Raw genomic sequence first — 14,387 nt, 5'->3', positions numbered from 1 at the left:
TTGTTCTTGGATGGAAAACTTAGTATTATTGAATTGAATTGAATCGGGCCGTAGTAGCAAGTTCTTCATAAAGTAATTTGTGAGGTGCATAATGATTATATATAATTATATATATATATATATATATATATATATATATATATTAATATATATATATATATATGAGGAGTTTGTTCGCAAAAACCGATAAGTCCATTTCTGAAGATTTTGAAGTACCGTCTCTGTCATAAAGTGCAAAATAATACCTGTTAAATGATATTTTGGGAATTACATATAAAGGTACATTTTTGAAGTTATGGTCAAAAGAAGCAAGCAAACATTTTCTTATTATTCTCTTTATTTTTCTTGAACTTCAATCGCAAATATCTCCATTTGGCAAATATGGACTTATCGGTTTTTGCGAACAAACTCTTCATATATAATATATCAAAATTAGTGTTGTTTATCAAAAACAGCATCATTCTTCTGGTTGACTTTTACTTCTTTCATATTATCAAAGTGAATCGAATTAAGAATACCTTGGTATTACGATCTGATATCAAGTTGTATTTGGATGACCACACAAATATTAAGAAAACAACAACAACGAAAAGCTATATGTTGGAACGCTGTGTTAAAAAAAAATAAAACACTATGCATTATAAGTTTACAGTGTTTCAATGAATTCGATCAATTATTGTAACAACAGTAATATAACTGAACTGAAAACAAAACACAGCCTGTTACTAAAAGTGAAGAGTAGTGACCAGTGTGATGTAATCATTGAATATGTGGATGGTTGGAAAACCGGAAAGGGAGACATTCCTTCATCAGTGTGGAAAAAAATATCATGAGAAGAGAAAAGTCTGTAGTGTTTACGTAGGTCAGTCTGAATGGTTGGCATCTAGCGCCCTCTTGTGGTGTATTATTCAAAATGATATGTGCGCGACCTGTAATTTATTTGAATGTGGTTCGACGTGCGAAATCACCGCGAAATAATGATCCATTCCGGGGTAATTACCCATATTCTACAATTTGTTCTCATGATTTGGAGCTGAAAAGAGCCAAGTTACTTTGACGAGTTACTTGCCAACGTACGAAGAGTCTTGATGGATAAATATTCATCATATGCGTCGGTAAGTTATGGTTGATAATCACGGGGGTGCAAGAGTTATGTTCCCAGCAGTAGGCTAGTCCGATCCATAGTAAATGATGTTTGTTACATGTATCTTTGCCTTCATAGAAAATATGGCCAGACAAAATTTCAGCTTCTTTTTATGATGCAAAGATGTGAGAGAGCGTGCAGAGCTTTGAGGAAAGGCATTGATTTAGAGTAAATTTGAATCTGGTTTTAATGCATTTTAGCCCCAAAAATTGCTAACTCAAGATACAGGGCGTGCTGTAGATTAAATTGTTGTAACCAGGGCAGATTGTATGGCAGTGCCAGTGGCAGTGCAGTGAGTCGTCAGCAGGTCAGTGCAGCAAGATTAAGAATTCAAGTAACGTTAGAAGCCGATAGTCTATCTTGTCTAATCAAGGAGGTACTAGGCTCACTGACAATAACGGAATAACAATGTCAGTGACAAAAATAATCAATGATAAGAGATTGATAGGGTGTCTGGCCCAGAGTGTTTTTGTAACTTTTGAAATTCTGTGATTAGTGTGAAAGGCAGATTGTGAACTAGATCTAGGTTCTAGTCTATTTCATATAAAAGAGAATTACATCATTAAGATGTATTTCAAATTTCAGGGCGAAATGATGTTTCTATCTCGAGAAATTTACTTTTCAAACCACGGCAATATTAGTTATTACCTCTTTTTTGACGAGCACGCACAAAAAGGTGTCAAAATCATGTTTGCAAACAACGCTGAAAAGTTGCATTCGCATGTTGATCTCCAGCGATCGGATAATGAGCGCGAGCGTACACTACAGTGGTTAGAAAATATGCGTAACAAGCGTAGAAGCCACTCCCCCACTGCATGTATTGTCACACCGCATGTGCTGTGTGCATGTGTATGTGCTCGCTCAAAACTGGCTACCCTTCCACATGCACATGGCAGTTGTTTACTGCAGTCCCATGCAACCCCATCATCGCGAATGCAAGAGCATGCATGCTGAAATTTTGACAGCTCTGATGCCAGCATATACCATGTAAAAGCATGCGCCAGCCATGCAAGTGCCAGCTGCCACAGTTGATCTACAACCGTACCTTGCCAGCACAGGAAGTGTATCGTCCAGCAGCAACTTGCGTGAAAATATACAGCGTTGGGATTAATGATAAAGTACCACAATTCAAGGCATTTATTGCCAAAGAACCTATCGCAATTTTGTAAAAATAACCTCAAACCGAAGTTCAGTCACAAAAATTGGTATTTGTAGTACCTGATCTTACTCACAGTTCACTGTGCAATCGTGTCTTTTGCGCATAGGCCTGCGGAAGAAATGAGTGAGCTTTGGCTGCGGCTGTATGTGTACAATTTGTCTGTTTGCGTGTTTAACTCATATGATCATTTCCAATCCACATACAATTTTAGCTGTCCGATAAAAACGAGAGTAAATGTTAAATTGTCTTGTTTATGAGTTGAACTTAAATGTTACACCTACTGTCAGTTCCCTGGCTCACCTTTCATGCTGTCAACCTAAAAACTTTCTTGATCTGGTCTGTATTGTAACATGTTTATACAGAGCTCATGATTTGATATGTGTTTTTTTTTTTTTTTCTGACATCAACATGCTTCATATCGATAATGCTTTCAGGTTAAAGGGATTGTACAGTTATGGTTGAGACCTAATTTCAGGTTTCTAACATTTTTTGGTGAGATAATGAGAAACCTCTTATAAAATGTGAAAGAGCATGTAATTCTATGAGGAATTCAACGTTTATTTGATGAAAATTGGTTTTGAAATGGCTGAGATATCAAAAAGGAGCGATTCTAATAAAGTGTGGGACCCACACTTTATTACGATCGCTTTGTTTTACTTTGTTTTGTGATGTTTCAGTCATTCCAAACCCGATCTTCGTCAAATAAACTTTGAATTCCTCTTAAAATGGTATGTTCTGTACTATATCATAAGTGTTTTCTTGGTATCTCGCAAAAAGTTAAAAACCCAATTCTCATCTCCACCAAAACTGTACTATCCCTTTAATATAGTCATACTGAAAAAAAATGTCAACTGATTAGAATCGAATGAAAAGGTCATGTAAAGAATTGTTTGGAACCTTTTGAAAGACGAAGGTTTACAGTTTGTACCTCTTATGCTGTATACCAGGCACCGACAAGAAGGTTTGATGGAGTGGGTGGGCTAGAGTCGCAGCCTTCTCCATACCAAAGGACAATTCGCGGCATGGGAGGGGAAGGTGGGCCTTCTCAGGAGGACATGTCGTTCAATGTGGAGTCGGTGTCTTCGTACAAGGAATACCCCACTGCCAGACCCCTTTTGGCCGATCAAGTTGCCAGGCGCAGTTCCCCTGACAAAGTGCGTGCAGTACCAGAAAGCAACAGCAGAGGTATGTATTGTGTGGGATAATGATTAATGATCATTTCCCATTGTGACCTCACATAAAGTGGTCAATATCATTCACCTACATGTATCAAGATATCATTTAATTTGTTCAGTGCTCACACAGGTTATAGTATCTTATTGTTACATGGTTACACACCACAACTTAAACTTTTTTTTTAACCCATTGAAGATGGACTGATTTTCTTGTAACATGCATTTCCCATTCTCCCCAGCCCGAGAATACTTTGGACTAGTCTTCAATGGGTTAAGAACCATCAATTGCAAATCAGCAGATGACAAGTCTAATTTAAATGGTCAGTGAGGTTTCTTGCTTGCTGAAAGTTGTCTTGACGGGTGACTGCATGATTTTTTTTCTAGTTTTGCAGTGCCCCTTCTAGCTGTTTTGTTATTGCATTATATTTTCTGCGTGCTTATCGCAAACTTTAGCGGTGATATCAGCTCTCCGGGGTCTACAGGAGAAGATTCGGCGGCTGGAGGCGGAGAGGGTGCAAGCTGAGGCAAACCTCAAGTCCTTGTCGACAGAGACAAGCCAATACAGACAGACCTTGCTAAAACAAACGTCCGACAGGCAGTCTGAAGCATCCAAGACATCTAAGCAATACAAAGGTTGGTGCTTTGCGAGCTTGTCACCTTTCTATGCTAATTCATATATGCTTTGAGTAGTGTATATGGTTTAGTATTCTAATGTGCCAACTCGTATTTTGTTTTTTAACCTTATTGAGTTATTTTTTTACTTCATGAAGATATGATTTTGAAATGGAAAATAGGATTTTCCGGAATTCTGTTGAGCATGCTCTGTATGCATCAATTCCCCCTTTTTTTAAAGTAAATACAGTATTACCATTTCTTCCTTCAGAATATGTAATTCCTTCTGAATGTTTTTTTTATGCCTCCGCAACGAAGTGGCCGGAGGCATTATGTTTTCGGGTCGTCCGTCCGTCCGTCCGTCCGTCCGTACGTCCGTACGTCCGTCCGTACGTCCGTCCGTACGTCCGTCCGTACGTCCGTCCGTCCCGTTTTGTTTTTGTCCATATCTCAAGAACCGTGTGGTGGTTTTACATCAAACTTGGTATGAGGGTATATCCTTGGGGGATAATACTTTGTGTGGATTTTAGGGTTACAGGGTCAAAGGTCAAAGGTCATAGGTTATTTTGTGAAGAAAAAAAATTGAAATTTCATGTTTTTCTCCATATCTCACAAATGGTTCAAGGTATCTTCATGGAACTTAGTATATATGCTTGTACCGATGGGCAGTGATTATCTAGGGAAGTTGGGGGTCATGGGTCAAAGGTCAGGGGGGTCAAAGGTCAAGGTCAACTCCTCAAAATATCACTACTTTCCTTAAAATGCAATATGCCTGAAGGTTTTTTTTTTTAAAACTTGATGTATGGCATGTATTACCCAATATATATTTTTGGGGAAGTTTCTTGCCAAAAGGTCAAAGGTCATAAGGTAAAAGGTCAAGTGAAAGTGCTAAATTGCACTTTTTCCTCCATATCTCGAAAGTAACTCAAGGTATCATCATGAAACTTACATATTTATGCATGTTCAACCTAACAGTGATTCTCTTTGGAACTGTGAGGTCAAAGGTCAAAGGCCAGGTTTAGATAATGCTATTTTCCCATTTGATACTGAAATTATACTTTTTCTCAGTACCTTGAAAATTACTCAATGCATAAACTTATAAAAGGGTCAAAAGTCAAGTAAAAATCATCAGTTCCCCAAATACCTGCACTCTGACATTTTAATCATTCATCTAATTGAACCTAGTTCTAGGAAAGTGAACTTTCAGCACATTTGTGTCAAACCTGTCATTTTAATATTTTGCCATTTGTGTGAAACTGTCATCACACATTGTCAAGACATTGTACTATAGACCTATCAGGAGAACCATGCATTATGGCGGAGGCATATCAGTAGCTGTAGCGATATATCTAGTTTACCTTATTGTTCTTAACCCTAACTAGGCCTCGACGTTCCGTGCTATGTATCGCAATCGCAAAAAGTTATCGCCGCGACGTTTCATGACATTTTTCTTTCGAGTCTCCCGCATCTTTTGACACCAAATTTGCGACGCCCAGGCGCGCAGTTCCGAAGTTACGCATAAATATGTACATGCATGTCAGACCAAAAATTGCTCAAAAACGTGAATTTGTGTACAATTTCAATGCAAACTGTGCTTACAGGCAAATTTCATAAAAGCATGATTATTTTGGTGTTTTATTGATTAAAATCAATGAATAACATATTTTCTTGTTCGGAGCGATGTCGCGGACAAATTTCATCGAAAAAACAATGAAAAACATAAAGTCGAAAAAACAAGGAAATACATAAGAAATTCAAAAAAACAATAAAATACTTAAGAATTTTTTCTGATATCACAATTTTTTTTATTACATTTGCTAAGGACACTAAAAAGAATATTTACACAAAAAATGTGCCTGTTTTGAGCTTTATTTTGTGATTTATACCAAATAGTCTGATTTTATGCATCATCATGCATAAATTAGCATAATTTAGCATAAATGATGATTTTTTGAAAAAATAACTTCATGGTATTTTAGATTACATCATAGGCAATGTGTTTGCCAATTTTCGTCGCGATCGCGCAGTCGACAGCCGAGATCCGAAGGGGGGGCCTGGGAGGCCCCCCCCCCCCCGGCTCTATCAACTACCTAAATAGCCCGGCCTAGTTAGGGTTAAGTGTGCTCTTTGGTCTACAGAGATTTGCAGCCCTGCATCTAGACACTTGAGAATCCCTTTGCTAATTTGATTTTTGCACAATTAAATAGTGTCAGAATATGAGTATTTGAAGTTTGTTTTGTTAATCTTTGGATTGAATCAACAAAGGAAAACAATACAAAACAAGAGAATTGTTGCAAAGACACCATTCTAAAATTTGTTCTTGATCCCATCCCGTTCCACATGATGCATGCATAGAAGTGCAAACCCAGCTGTCTGGTGCGGAGCATCGAGCGGCGCTGTTGGAGAAACAGCTGGAATACATGCGGCGCATGGTGCAGACCGCCGAGTCAGACAGGCAGGCGGCGCTGCGCCAGGCCGACGCCCGCCGAGCGCAGGACTCCCTCGCCCAGCGGGAAGGCATCAAGAGCCAGGAGGAGAAGCTTCGGCAGATGGAGCGGGACCACGCCCGGCTGGCGGCCAACCAAGCCGCTTCAGAGGTGCAAATCTTACTCAGAAAGACATTGACATGACCACATAAGAATGCAGAACAATGTTCAGTTTTCCTCTCTGGTTATGCCAGTAATCTGAACCAATACCTTTTTTATTACTAAGTAAAGTAGTGGGAGTAGGCAACATACTGACAGTTTAGAGACCCAGTAATGTAGGGATACCATTGGATGGGAAGACTAGCCTGGCTTGGATATATTGTAGAATCCCTGCAACGACTTGTATACAGCTTTATCACTGATGTCTGCATAAGTACACACACAGCCAAAGAATCTCAAATGGAGTTGACTGTTGCTGATGAGCGAACATTTCAATGTACCTGACCAGTGCTACAGTGGTTTTCAAGTGTACCCCAATGGGCTGGGAATGAATTAGCCACCCATGAATCCCAAGCTACAGGATCTTTAATTTTGTGCTTCTTACATTTGCCACATGACTTATTAAACCAGACATTGAAAACCTGTCTGTACAATTTTGATAATGCAGAGAGAACAGGGTTGTTATTGACGGCCTGAAATGTTCTCCATTTTCTTCGTCAAGAGAATGTCATATTTTTTCTTGTATCAAAAATGATCAAAAAGTTTCTGTCAACATCTCAGAAATCACACTTTTGTTCATATTTTAGAAACCCATTGTAATGAGGAATATGGAGCTGGGAAAAAAAGAAGATCCAAATGAAGCCAAGGTAGTGATGTGTTACAAATTTGTTCGATAATTGATGTATGTTGTAAGAAAAAGAATGTGTACAGTTTGTATTTAAATTACACGATTAAATTTCTGTTTCGAACAGGGCAAGATAAAGGAACTTGAAGAGCGACTACAGCAAGAAAGAAGACAGAGAAAGCTTTTAGTAGACCAGGCAGCGGAGGTAAGGAATTACAAATTTTGTCTGTATATTTTTTTTTTTCCACCCAAGAAATTAAAGTGCAATTCTGTCAGAAAACTCATGTTGCCTCAATAAATAGATTGTAATCGGGTAAACAGAATGGTGGAACTTTCAATAAAATCAGATTTTTTTTCTGAAAAAAAGAAATGTATGGAATTTTATGTATTTTTTCTGAACATGGATTTTAGTTGTAACAGAAGTCTCACAGTCATCTGTGCATTAATTCAAACTGAATTCATTACGCATTTTTTTACGTGATATCAGTGGAAATATTGTACTCTTCATTTTAAATCATTACAATCTTGTGATGTCCCCGCAAAGATGACTTTAGGGAGAAATTGGTTGTAGTTGCTACATTGTCAACCCAAAATATGATATTTACATATTTTTGTACAGACCAATGTTGGAGTTTTGCAATAAAGATGAAGTGCCTTTTCCCGAGTGAGGGCCCAATCGCTGCTGTCAGTGGACTCAAACCAGGGACATCGGGCTTGATAGTCCATGGTTTTATCTGCTCAGCTGCAACAGTTTGTGCTGATAAGATATTAACCAACTGAAGAGAGTTATTTCTGTTCAGATAAATTCAGATAAGCTGCGATCACTCTGGCAAAAGATTATGAAGTTTAAGATCGTGATCTTTAAGATCTTAAGGTTTTGCCAGTGTGACCGCAAACTTTCTGTGACTTCCTGCGAAACTTCTCTCAAAACTTCTCACAAAACTTCCAACTCAAACTATTGAAATTACCCGACGCCTGCCAATCTTCTCGATCTTTGGACAGTGGGAACACTAGCAACTGAAACTTTGCGCAGTTTGTCACTCAAGGAGTCCACCATCTGCTTTTCGGGTGGTACTTGTGAAACGCACAGTCATTGTGATGTGCAGGTGTGCATTGTTACCTCACAATCTCATGAGCTGTCAGACGGCACACCCTTTCTTTTTTTTTGCGCATGCCCACTAGTGACCCAAACTTTGAGAACTTAAAGATTCAGAAGTTTGGCTGCCCGTGTGGACGAACGACCAAAGATCGCAAAGACTTCGCAATCTTAAACCTCACAATCTTTTGCCACTGCGACTGCTGCTACAGTTCTATCAAGAATTTTTTTTTTTTTGAGTGTAGGTATGTGTAGTGATTTGATTTGATTTGAAGAACACTTTATGATATGCATTTTGTACTTATCTTTGTTGTGTGCATTAGCTGAGAACCCTGGCAGAAACCAATCGCATCATGGCTGCCACGGAGGTAGCGGTTGATCGTCCCAGACCCACGAAATCCAAGAAGAAGAAGAGAAAAGCTCCACAGAGGACATCCCCCCGTCAGTCTCCAGGAACAGGGCATCACTGTACTGGCCACCTACCATTTGTTGTTGGAAAGGTGATTTATTACCCCTTTTCTGTGCTTATAACCCGTCAGCATTGTACACAATGTCCAAAGTTTCTGCCATAGAAATGGTTAACAGTAGTTAGGTTTTCACGATGCCACCCTGAACTTCCAAGTCAATTTGAACGTCCACTAACTTTGATCATTGTTGAGCCCCAAGAGAGTTTAACTTTATATTGGAAACAGTGCGAAGACTCTCGTACATGGCTTACTTCAAGTTGTCAGCGACACTCCTGACCACAAAATTTAATGTGGTTTGACAGATTGTCATGATTCTTGGTACCGATGTACTGCATGAGTAGATGCTCTGATGAGATTTTCAGCAAAGGAAACTCTGATCAAACACCAGCCTTTTGTCAAGGCCCTCTGGCTGTATGTTGACTATAACGGGCAAGTGAAGAGAGCCCAGCTGAACACGACATTGCGAGGGCCTTTTGAGATCTGCTTCACACATTATTATTCATTACACATGAACCCTAATGAATAGTCATTTTGATGGGTTGCGGTTGACCAATGGAATGGTGCAGCCCTCCCAACATCCTCTGTGCTGGCGTTATAGGGCCTGTTCACATGCATCACTGACCACCAGTAGAGGTCTGTGGCATGCATTCGCGGTATGCAAATCAGACTTGGGCAGACAGACACGCAAATTGGTTGAGTTTTGCTTCCCAATTTGAGGAGCAAACATTGGTAATTCAGAGGGCTAACATAAGATTGCGAATCAGATCTCAAAAGGCCCTCACGCTGTCCAACTCAGCTGAGCTTGCCTTTTTCGCCCCCATTCGCTCACCACCATACAGCGAGAGAGCCTTGGCAAAGGCTAATCAAACACTGTCCCTTTGCTCCATCCTTTCACAGTCTACTACCCCAAGCCACTCCGTCAATGCCAATCTGCAGAGTGTCATGGCTCTCCTGAAGACGCACAACACAGCCTGGTGCAACAACGGGCCATTGGCACGGCACTCCCCGCGACCCCAGAGCGCAAAGGTCAGGCGAGCGATGTCCACGTCATCGTCGGCAACAGACAGCGACCTTTCTGACCTGGTTTTAGGCCTGCAAGAGGAGTTTGCGCAGATGGGATTGTAAGTGTTCGGGGTGGGGTGGATTGGGGAGGCTGAGGGGAGGGGAGTGGAAGGAAAGGAATGTCTTCAGAATCCATACATGTAGTTTTCTTACCTAACGTTGCATCACCTAATGAACTTTGCTAATTCTAAAGCCTCTGTTTGCTTCACTATTCTGTACAATTATTCAGTCGCCTGCCAAGAGGAATATACACAATATTGTAAAGCATTGGTTCCATGTGTTTCAACATTTATTATTTGCTGATACAATGGGGGCAAGTTTAGCTTTCGATTGTACATTGCTTTGACATAATCCTGGCAACTCACAGAAAAAAAACCCAACCCAGACGGAGGTCCAAAGTTCGAGTCCTGCCAAGTACTCCGTCCTTGGACGAGATGTTTTTACCATGTCTCTCTTGACCCAGGTGTAAAAATGGGAACCTGGTAATGCTGGGGTAATAAGAATGCCAGGGCCCTCCGGAAGAACAATGCTAACACTAAGAAAGGCTAGCCAGTACCCCTAGCCAATACCCGGGAAAAAAAGTAATATTATCATCATAAGCAGTAGTAGTATCTTCTGCACTTTGGATCTATGACCACACATGGTAACCATGGTATCATCTTTTAGCAAAATTTTGTTTCCACTTCTGCTGTCAATACTTACTCCCAGCGAGCACCAAGATCTTGCCAAGCAGATCCGAGAGACGGAGGATACGGACGTGAGGGAGGACCTGGAACGGGAGCTGGACCAGCTGGTGTTCCGGATGGAGGCCAAAGGGAACCAGATTGCAACTCTGAAGAGGCACAAAGAACAGGTTAATGGTGGTCGGCTTTACTCAGGTCTTATTATGCTCTTTTGGAGGGGACTTAAAGGGGAAGGCTAGTAACTGATCAGTGGGAATCAGTGGAAATGCTGGGAGATGATTGTTCCAATCCTTATGGGATTCATTCAAGAGTTCATTGTATATCTATTGTTGTGTGAAAATGATTTGCTTCAGAACGGTCTCATATTCAAGTAATGTGCAGTTTAATGCTTCCAGGTTAGCGTCCCTGGTCAGTGACGGAGCATTAATCTGCACATTACTTGAATATGAGACCGTTCTGAAGCAAATCATTTTCACACAACAATAGATATACAATGAACTCTTGAATGAATCCCATAAGGATTGGAACAATCATCTCCCAGCATTTCCACTGATTCCCACTGATCAGTTACTAGCCTTCCCCTTTAACCCGTTCCTTCCATGATTCTCTGAGTGTCTTTAATGCTCCCAAGCGAGATTCTTTTTGCCCATCGACAAAGAGGCAGACAGGTTGGTAATCCACCTGTGTGAAGGCAGTCAAGCGGTACATTGTATCCCCCTTTCTACGGTCAACTACATGTGCCAGTGAACAATGGAAATATCGATCGGGTGCGAGGTATGAATAGAGTGTGCGCTGATGAGCTCACAGAATCTTTTGTTCTACACAAAACCAGGCACCTAAATGGGGGGACTGGGGTCAGCGAACACAGAAATCTAACTGATCTCAGCCGTGATCGCTATGTACATGTTTGTACGAGTTTACAGCAGAACAAGCGAAAACTAAGTCAGGAAAAAGGTAAATAATACTGTGAAATACACATTTTTCAAACAGAAGGAGAACAAATGCTGATAGAATAAACTCTGATCTTTTTATCAAACCCACTTTTCTTGGCATTTTAACACAAAGAAACATGAATTTAGGCCAAGAAAGCAGGCACTCTTGTCTTCATCTTGGGAACCTGGTATACCAGGTTCCCGTAAGGAACGGGTTAAGGCAGTCAGTCCTGTGATGGCTTGCTTACAATAATTCATTGTTTCCATAGTGGTCATGTCAAACAAATCCTAATTCTGTTCAATTCAGTAACTGCAAAGTATGCAGATGCCAAGTTTTCACTTTTGAAATCTTTTGCTTTAGAAGGGAATGTCATCTTCAAAAGTTGTTTTTTCCTTGTGAATTTTAATGTAAGAGGATTGGGGGGGGGGGGCAGGCAGAATTATTTTCTTGATTGCTATAGTGTTTAGTGTAATTTGTGCATGGCAATGTTATTTTGAAAAAAAAAATTAACAAATTCTTCTATGAAAACGTTTCTGGCATTATTTGATGAAAATTGATATGTTCATGTGTGTAGGAATAATGACCTGATTACTTGACACACGACTCTCCTCAAGGAGTGGGATAAGTAAGCTAGTGTAGTGTGGGACTTAAACCTGTCTGGATGGTAGTCGACTTTTGAACATTTCCCACTGTTTCTGTGAATCTCATATCATGGGCCTCTACATGAGACACCATTTTATCGTGATTTTGTGTGCGCTATGTTTTGCCATTCATCCATGCAGGTAATAAGCAAGTCAAAGAAGACAAAGAAAATGGCCAAAGCGAGGCAACCACAGTCGAAACCCGCCCTGAACAGACGCTCTTCTGATCCTTCGAGTTCAAGCGGGGCAGAAGTCCAGGTCATCACGACCGTCAGGACAAAGGGCAAGAAGGCGGGGCCAGTGTACATATCCAACGGCAACAGCAAGAGTAACTCAAAGATGCTGCGAGATATTCGTTCATTGCAGACAACGCTGAGGAAAGATGATGTCAGTTGGGACTAAATTGGACTTTACGGAATCAAGACTGAAGTTGTCTTTCCAGAACTGTTGGAAAAAAAAAAGAGGAAAATTTTAATGTCATTTATGAGATTTCGAGAATGTTTAGAATTGGTAAGTGAAAGAATGTTTGAAAGAAAGTCATGGCAATCATCTTTTTTTCCCATTGAAAAGAAAATTAAGCTAACAACAGAGTTTCTCTGTTACACCCCCATCATGATAGATCTGGAAAAAAAAGACAATGATGGCTTTCAATAATGCAGGTATGTTCAAAGCGAGAATTGCATTAAAATCAGTGTTTGGACAATTTATGCTAATATTTTTGATTACCAATGGAAATTGTCCCCATCCCCTGTATTCCCGCATACCAATATTAATTGTGGTGATGGTTTTTTTTTTTTTTTTTTTCACACACTGGCCCAAATTCCCAAAGGTCGTTTTTATGTACCGTGAGTAGTCTGTGGCTTATGCGACTTTCATGTGTGTAACTGAACGTGATTTATAGTGTACCCAGACATCTGATGATGAATGTGCGCCGACACACACATCTGAAATGGAAGCCTATTTTGCACTTGTTTTAGTCTGTAGACTAAATTCAAACCATGGATTTGATTTGGGTTACCCTTGTGAATTTAGGCTACTTTGTCTGCAGTGAATTCTGACAGTCATGTTAAGAGTTCTGCCAGTCCATGTACTCTGGACTATATGGGATTATAGCAATCTACCACTCACACTGAACTTTGTTTCTTTGGATAATCTGCATCATTTCCTGCACTCTGCTGTGGGCAGTTGAACAGAAAAGCAGTCCAGATTTGTAATATATATATACTGAAATAATATGAAAGGTTACTAGGAAGAAGCGCACCAAGTATATTGTGGAAATCTTTTGCAAACTTTGAAAGGTGATGGTAGGTATTAGACACACTATGCGCAAGTACTCACTGGTGAGAAGCAGAAGAGCATTGATTCCAGAGACATTACATGGCATTAATGTCTTTCTGGTTCTCACCCAGCTGTGGGATAGGAAGGGAAATAATCTTACAATCATTGTGTGCTTTAGAGATTGTGTTGCAAGGTGATTGTATATTATATATAACATCAATGTTTCTTAGAATTTGCCATTGTGCCCAAACAGTTGGAAACTCTGGATGTAGAGCACAAGCATTATCACGATGATATTACAGGGTGGTCCACGAGGGGTTTCAGCATGTGGCTACAACATGCTCAAAATCTTGTGCAACATCCTCAAAAGCCAGCAATATGTTGTACAACATTTTCAAGAATTTGCGACAAGCTCAAAACGAAATATATTCACAAATGTGAAAAGCATGTGCAAAACATAAGAAACATCAAACTACCTGGTACTTAGATATTTGTGTGCAAAACATGAGAGAGAACATTGAATGTAAGCGGCACAAAGAAAGATAAGCTGCGAAATATTGCGTACTACATGTACGTGCTTGTGATGTGCGCTCCACGCACTGTACAATTTCTGCAATATTCTCAGATCTGAGCTTGCAACATGCTCAAATTTCAAGTTGTGGACCACCCTGATATTACAAATTTTGAGGAGATGCAAATTACAGTTACTCTCTGCTAGGTAGCCATGGCTTCAAATGATGATTCTGAAATAAACCATAAACCCTTTGTGTGCCGGGGATTTTGGACAGTGTGTGCAACACCTTGGAGTTTTCTGTGTCAGTTGGCACTCCAAGAACTCAAAAGGGTTAAACTAAATTACCATAATGT

At 40.1% G+C, this 14,387-nt stretch overlaps 1 protein-coding gene across 1 annotated transcript; it reads left to right on the top strand.

Annotated features, from left to right (window-relative positions):
• The first annotated feature begins 1,006 nt into the window (after nucleotides 1–1,006).
• LOC139723653 (centrosomal protein of 57 kDa-like) lies at nucleotides 1,007–12,825 on the top strand. Its single transcript, XM_071634882.1, has 9 exons — nucleotides 1,007–1,115; nucleotides 3,251–3,488; nucleotides 3,932–4,111; nucleotides 6,446–6,687; nucleotides 7,488–7,565; nucleotides 8,780–8,956; nucleotides 9,821–10,044; nucleotides 10,694–10,838; nucleotides 12,384–12,825. Exons 1-9 carry the CDS (start codon nucleotides 1,089–1,091, stop codon nucleotides 12,642–12,644), a joined length of 1,572 nt encoding a protein of 523 aa, XP_071490983.1. The 5' UTR covers nucleotides 1,007–1,088; the 3' UTR covers nucleotides 12,645–12,825.
• The last annotated feature ends 1,562 nt before the right edge of the window (nucleotides 12,826–14,387 follow it).

This window comes from Diadema antillarum, unplaced genomic scaffold, assembly GCF_040938485.1.
Source record: "Diadema antillarum isolate AM-2024a unplaced genomic scaffold, OU_Dant_1.0 scf00000015, whole genome shotgun sequence".
NCBI lineage: Eukaryota > Metazoa > Echinodermata > Echinoidea > Diadematoida > Diadematidae > Diadema > Diadema antillarum.
The sequence above is the reverse complement of the archived record's forward strand: the minus strand, read 5'-3'. Positions and strand labels throughout refer to the sequence as shown.

Bases quoted from the DNA above. Each gene is read 5' to 3' on its own strand.
- LOC139723653 (XM_071634882.1), top strand. From the start codon at position 1,089: ATGGATAAATATTCATCATATGCGTCG. The intron at 1,116-3,250 runs GTAAGTTATGGT...GCTGTATACCAG, and splicing joins AATATTCATCATATGCGTCG to GCACCGACAAGAAGGTTTGA. The intron at 8,957-9,820 runs GTGATTTATTAC...ATCCTTTCACAG, and splicing joins TACCATTTGTTGTTGGAAAG to TCTACTACCCCAAGCCACTC.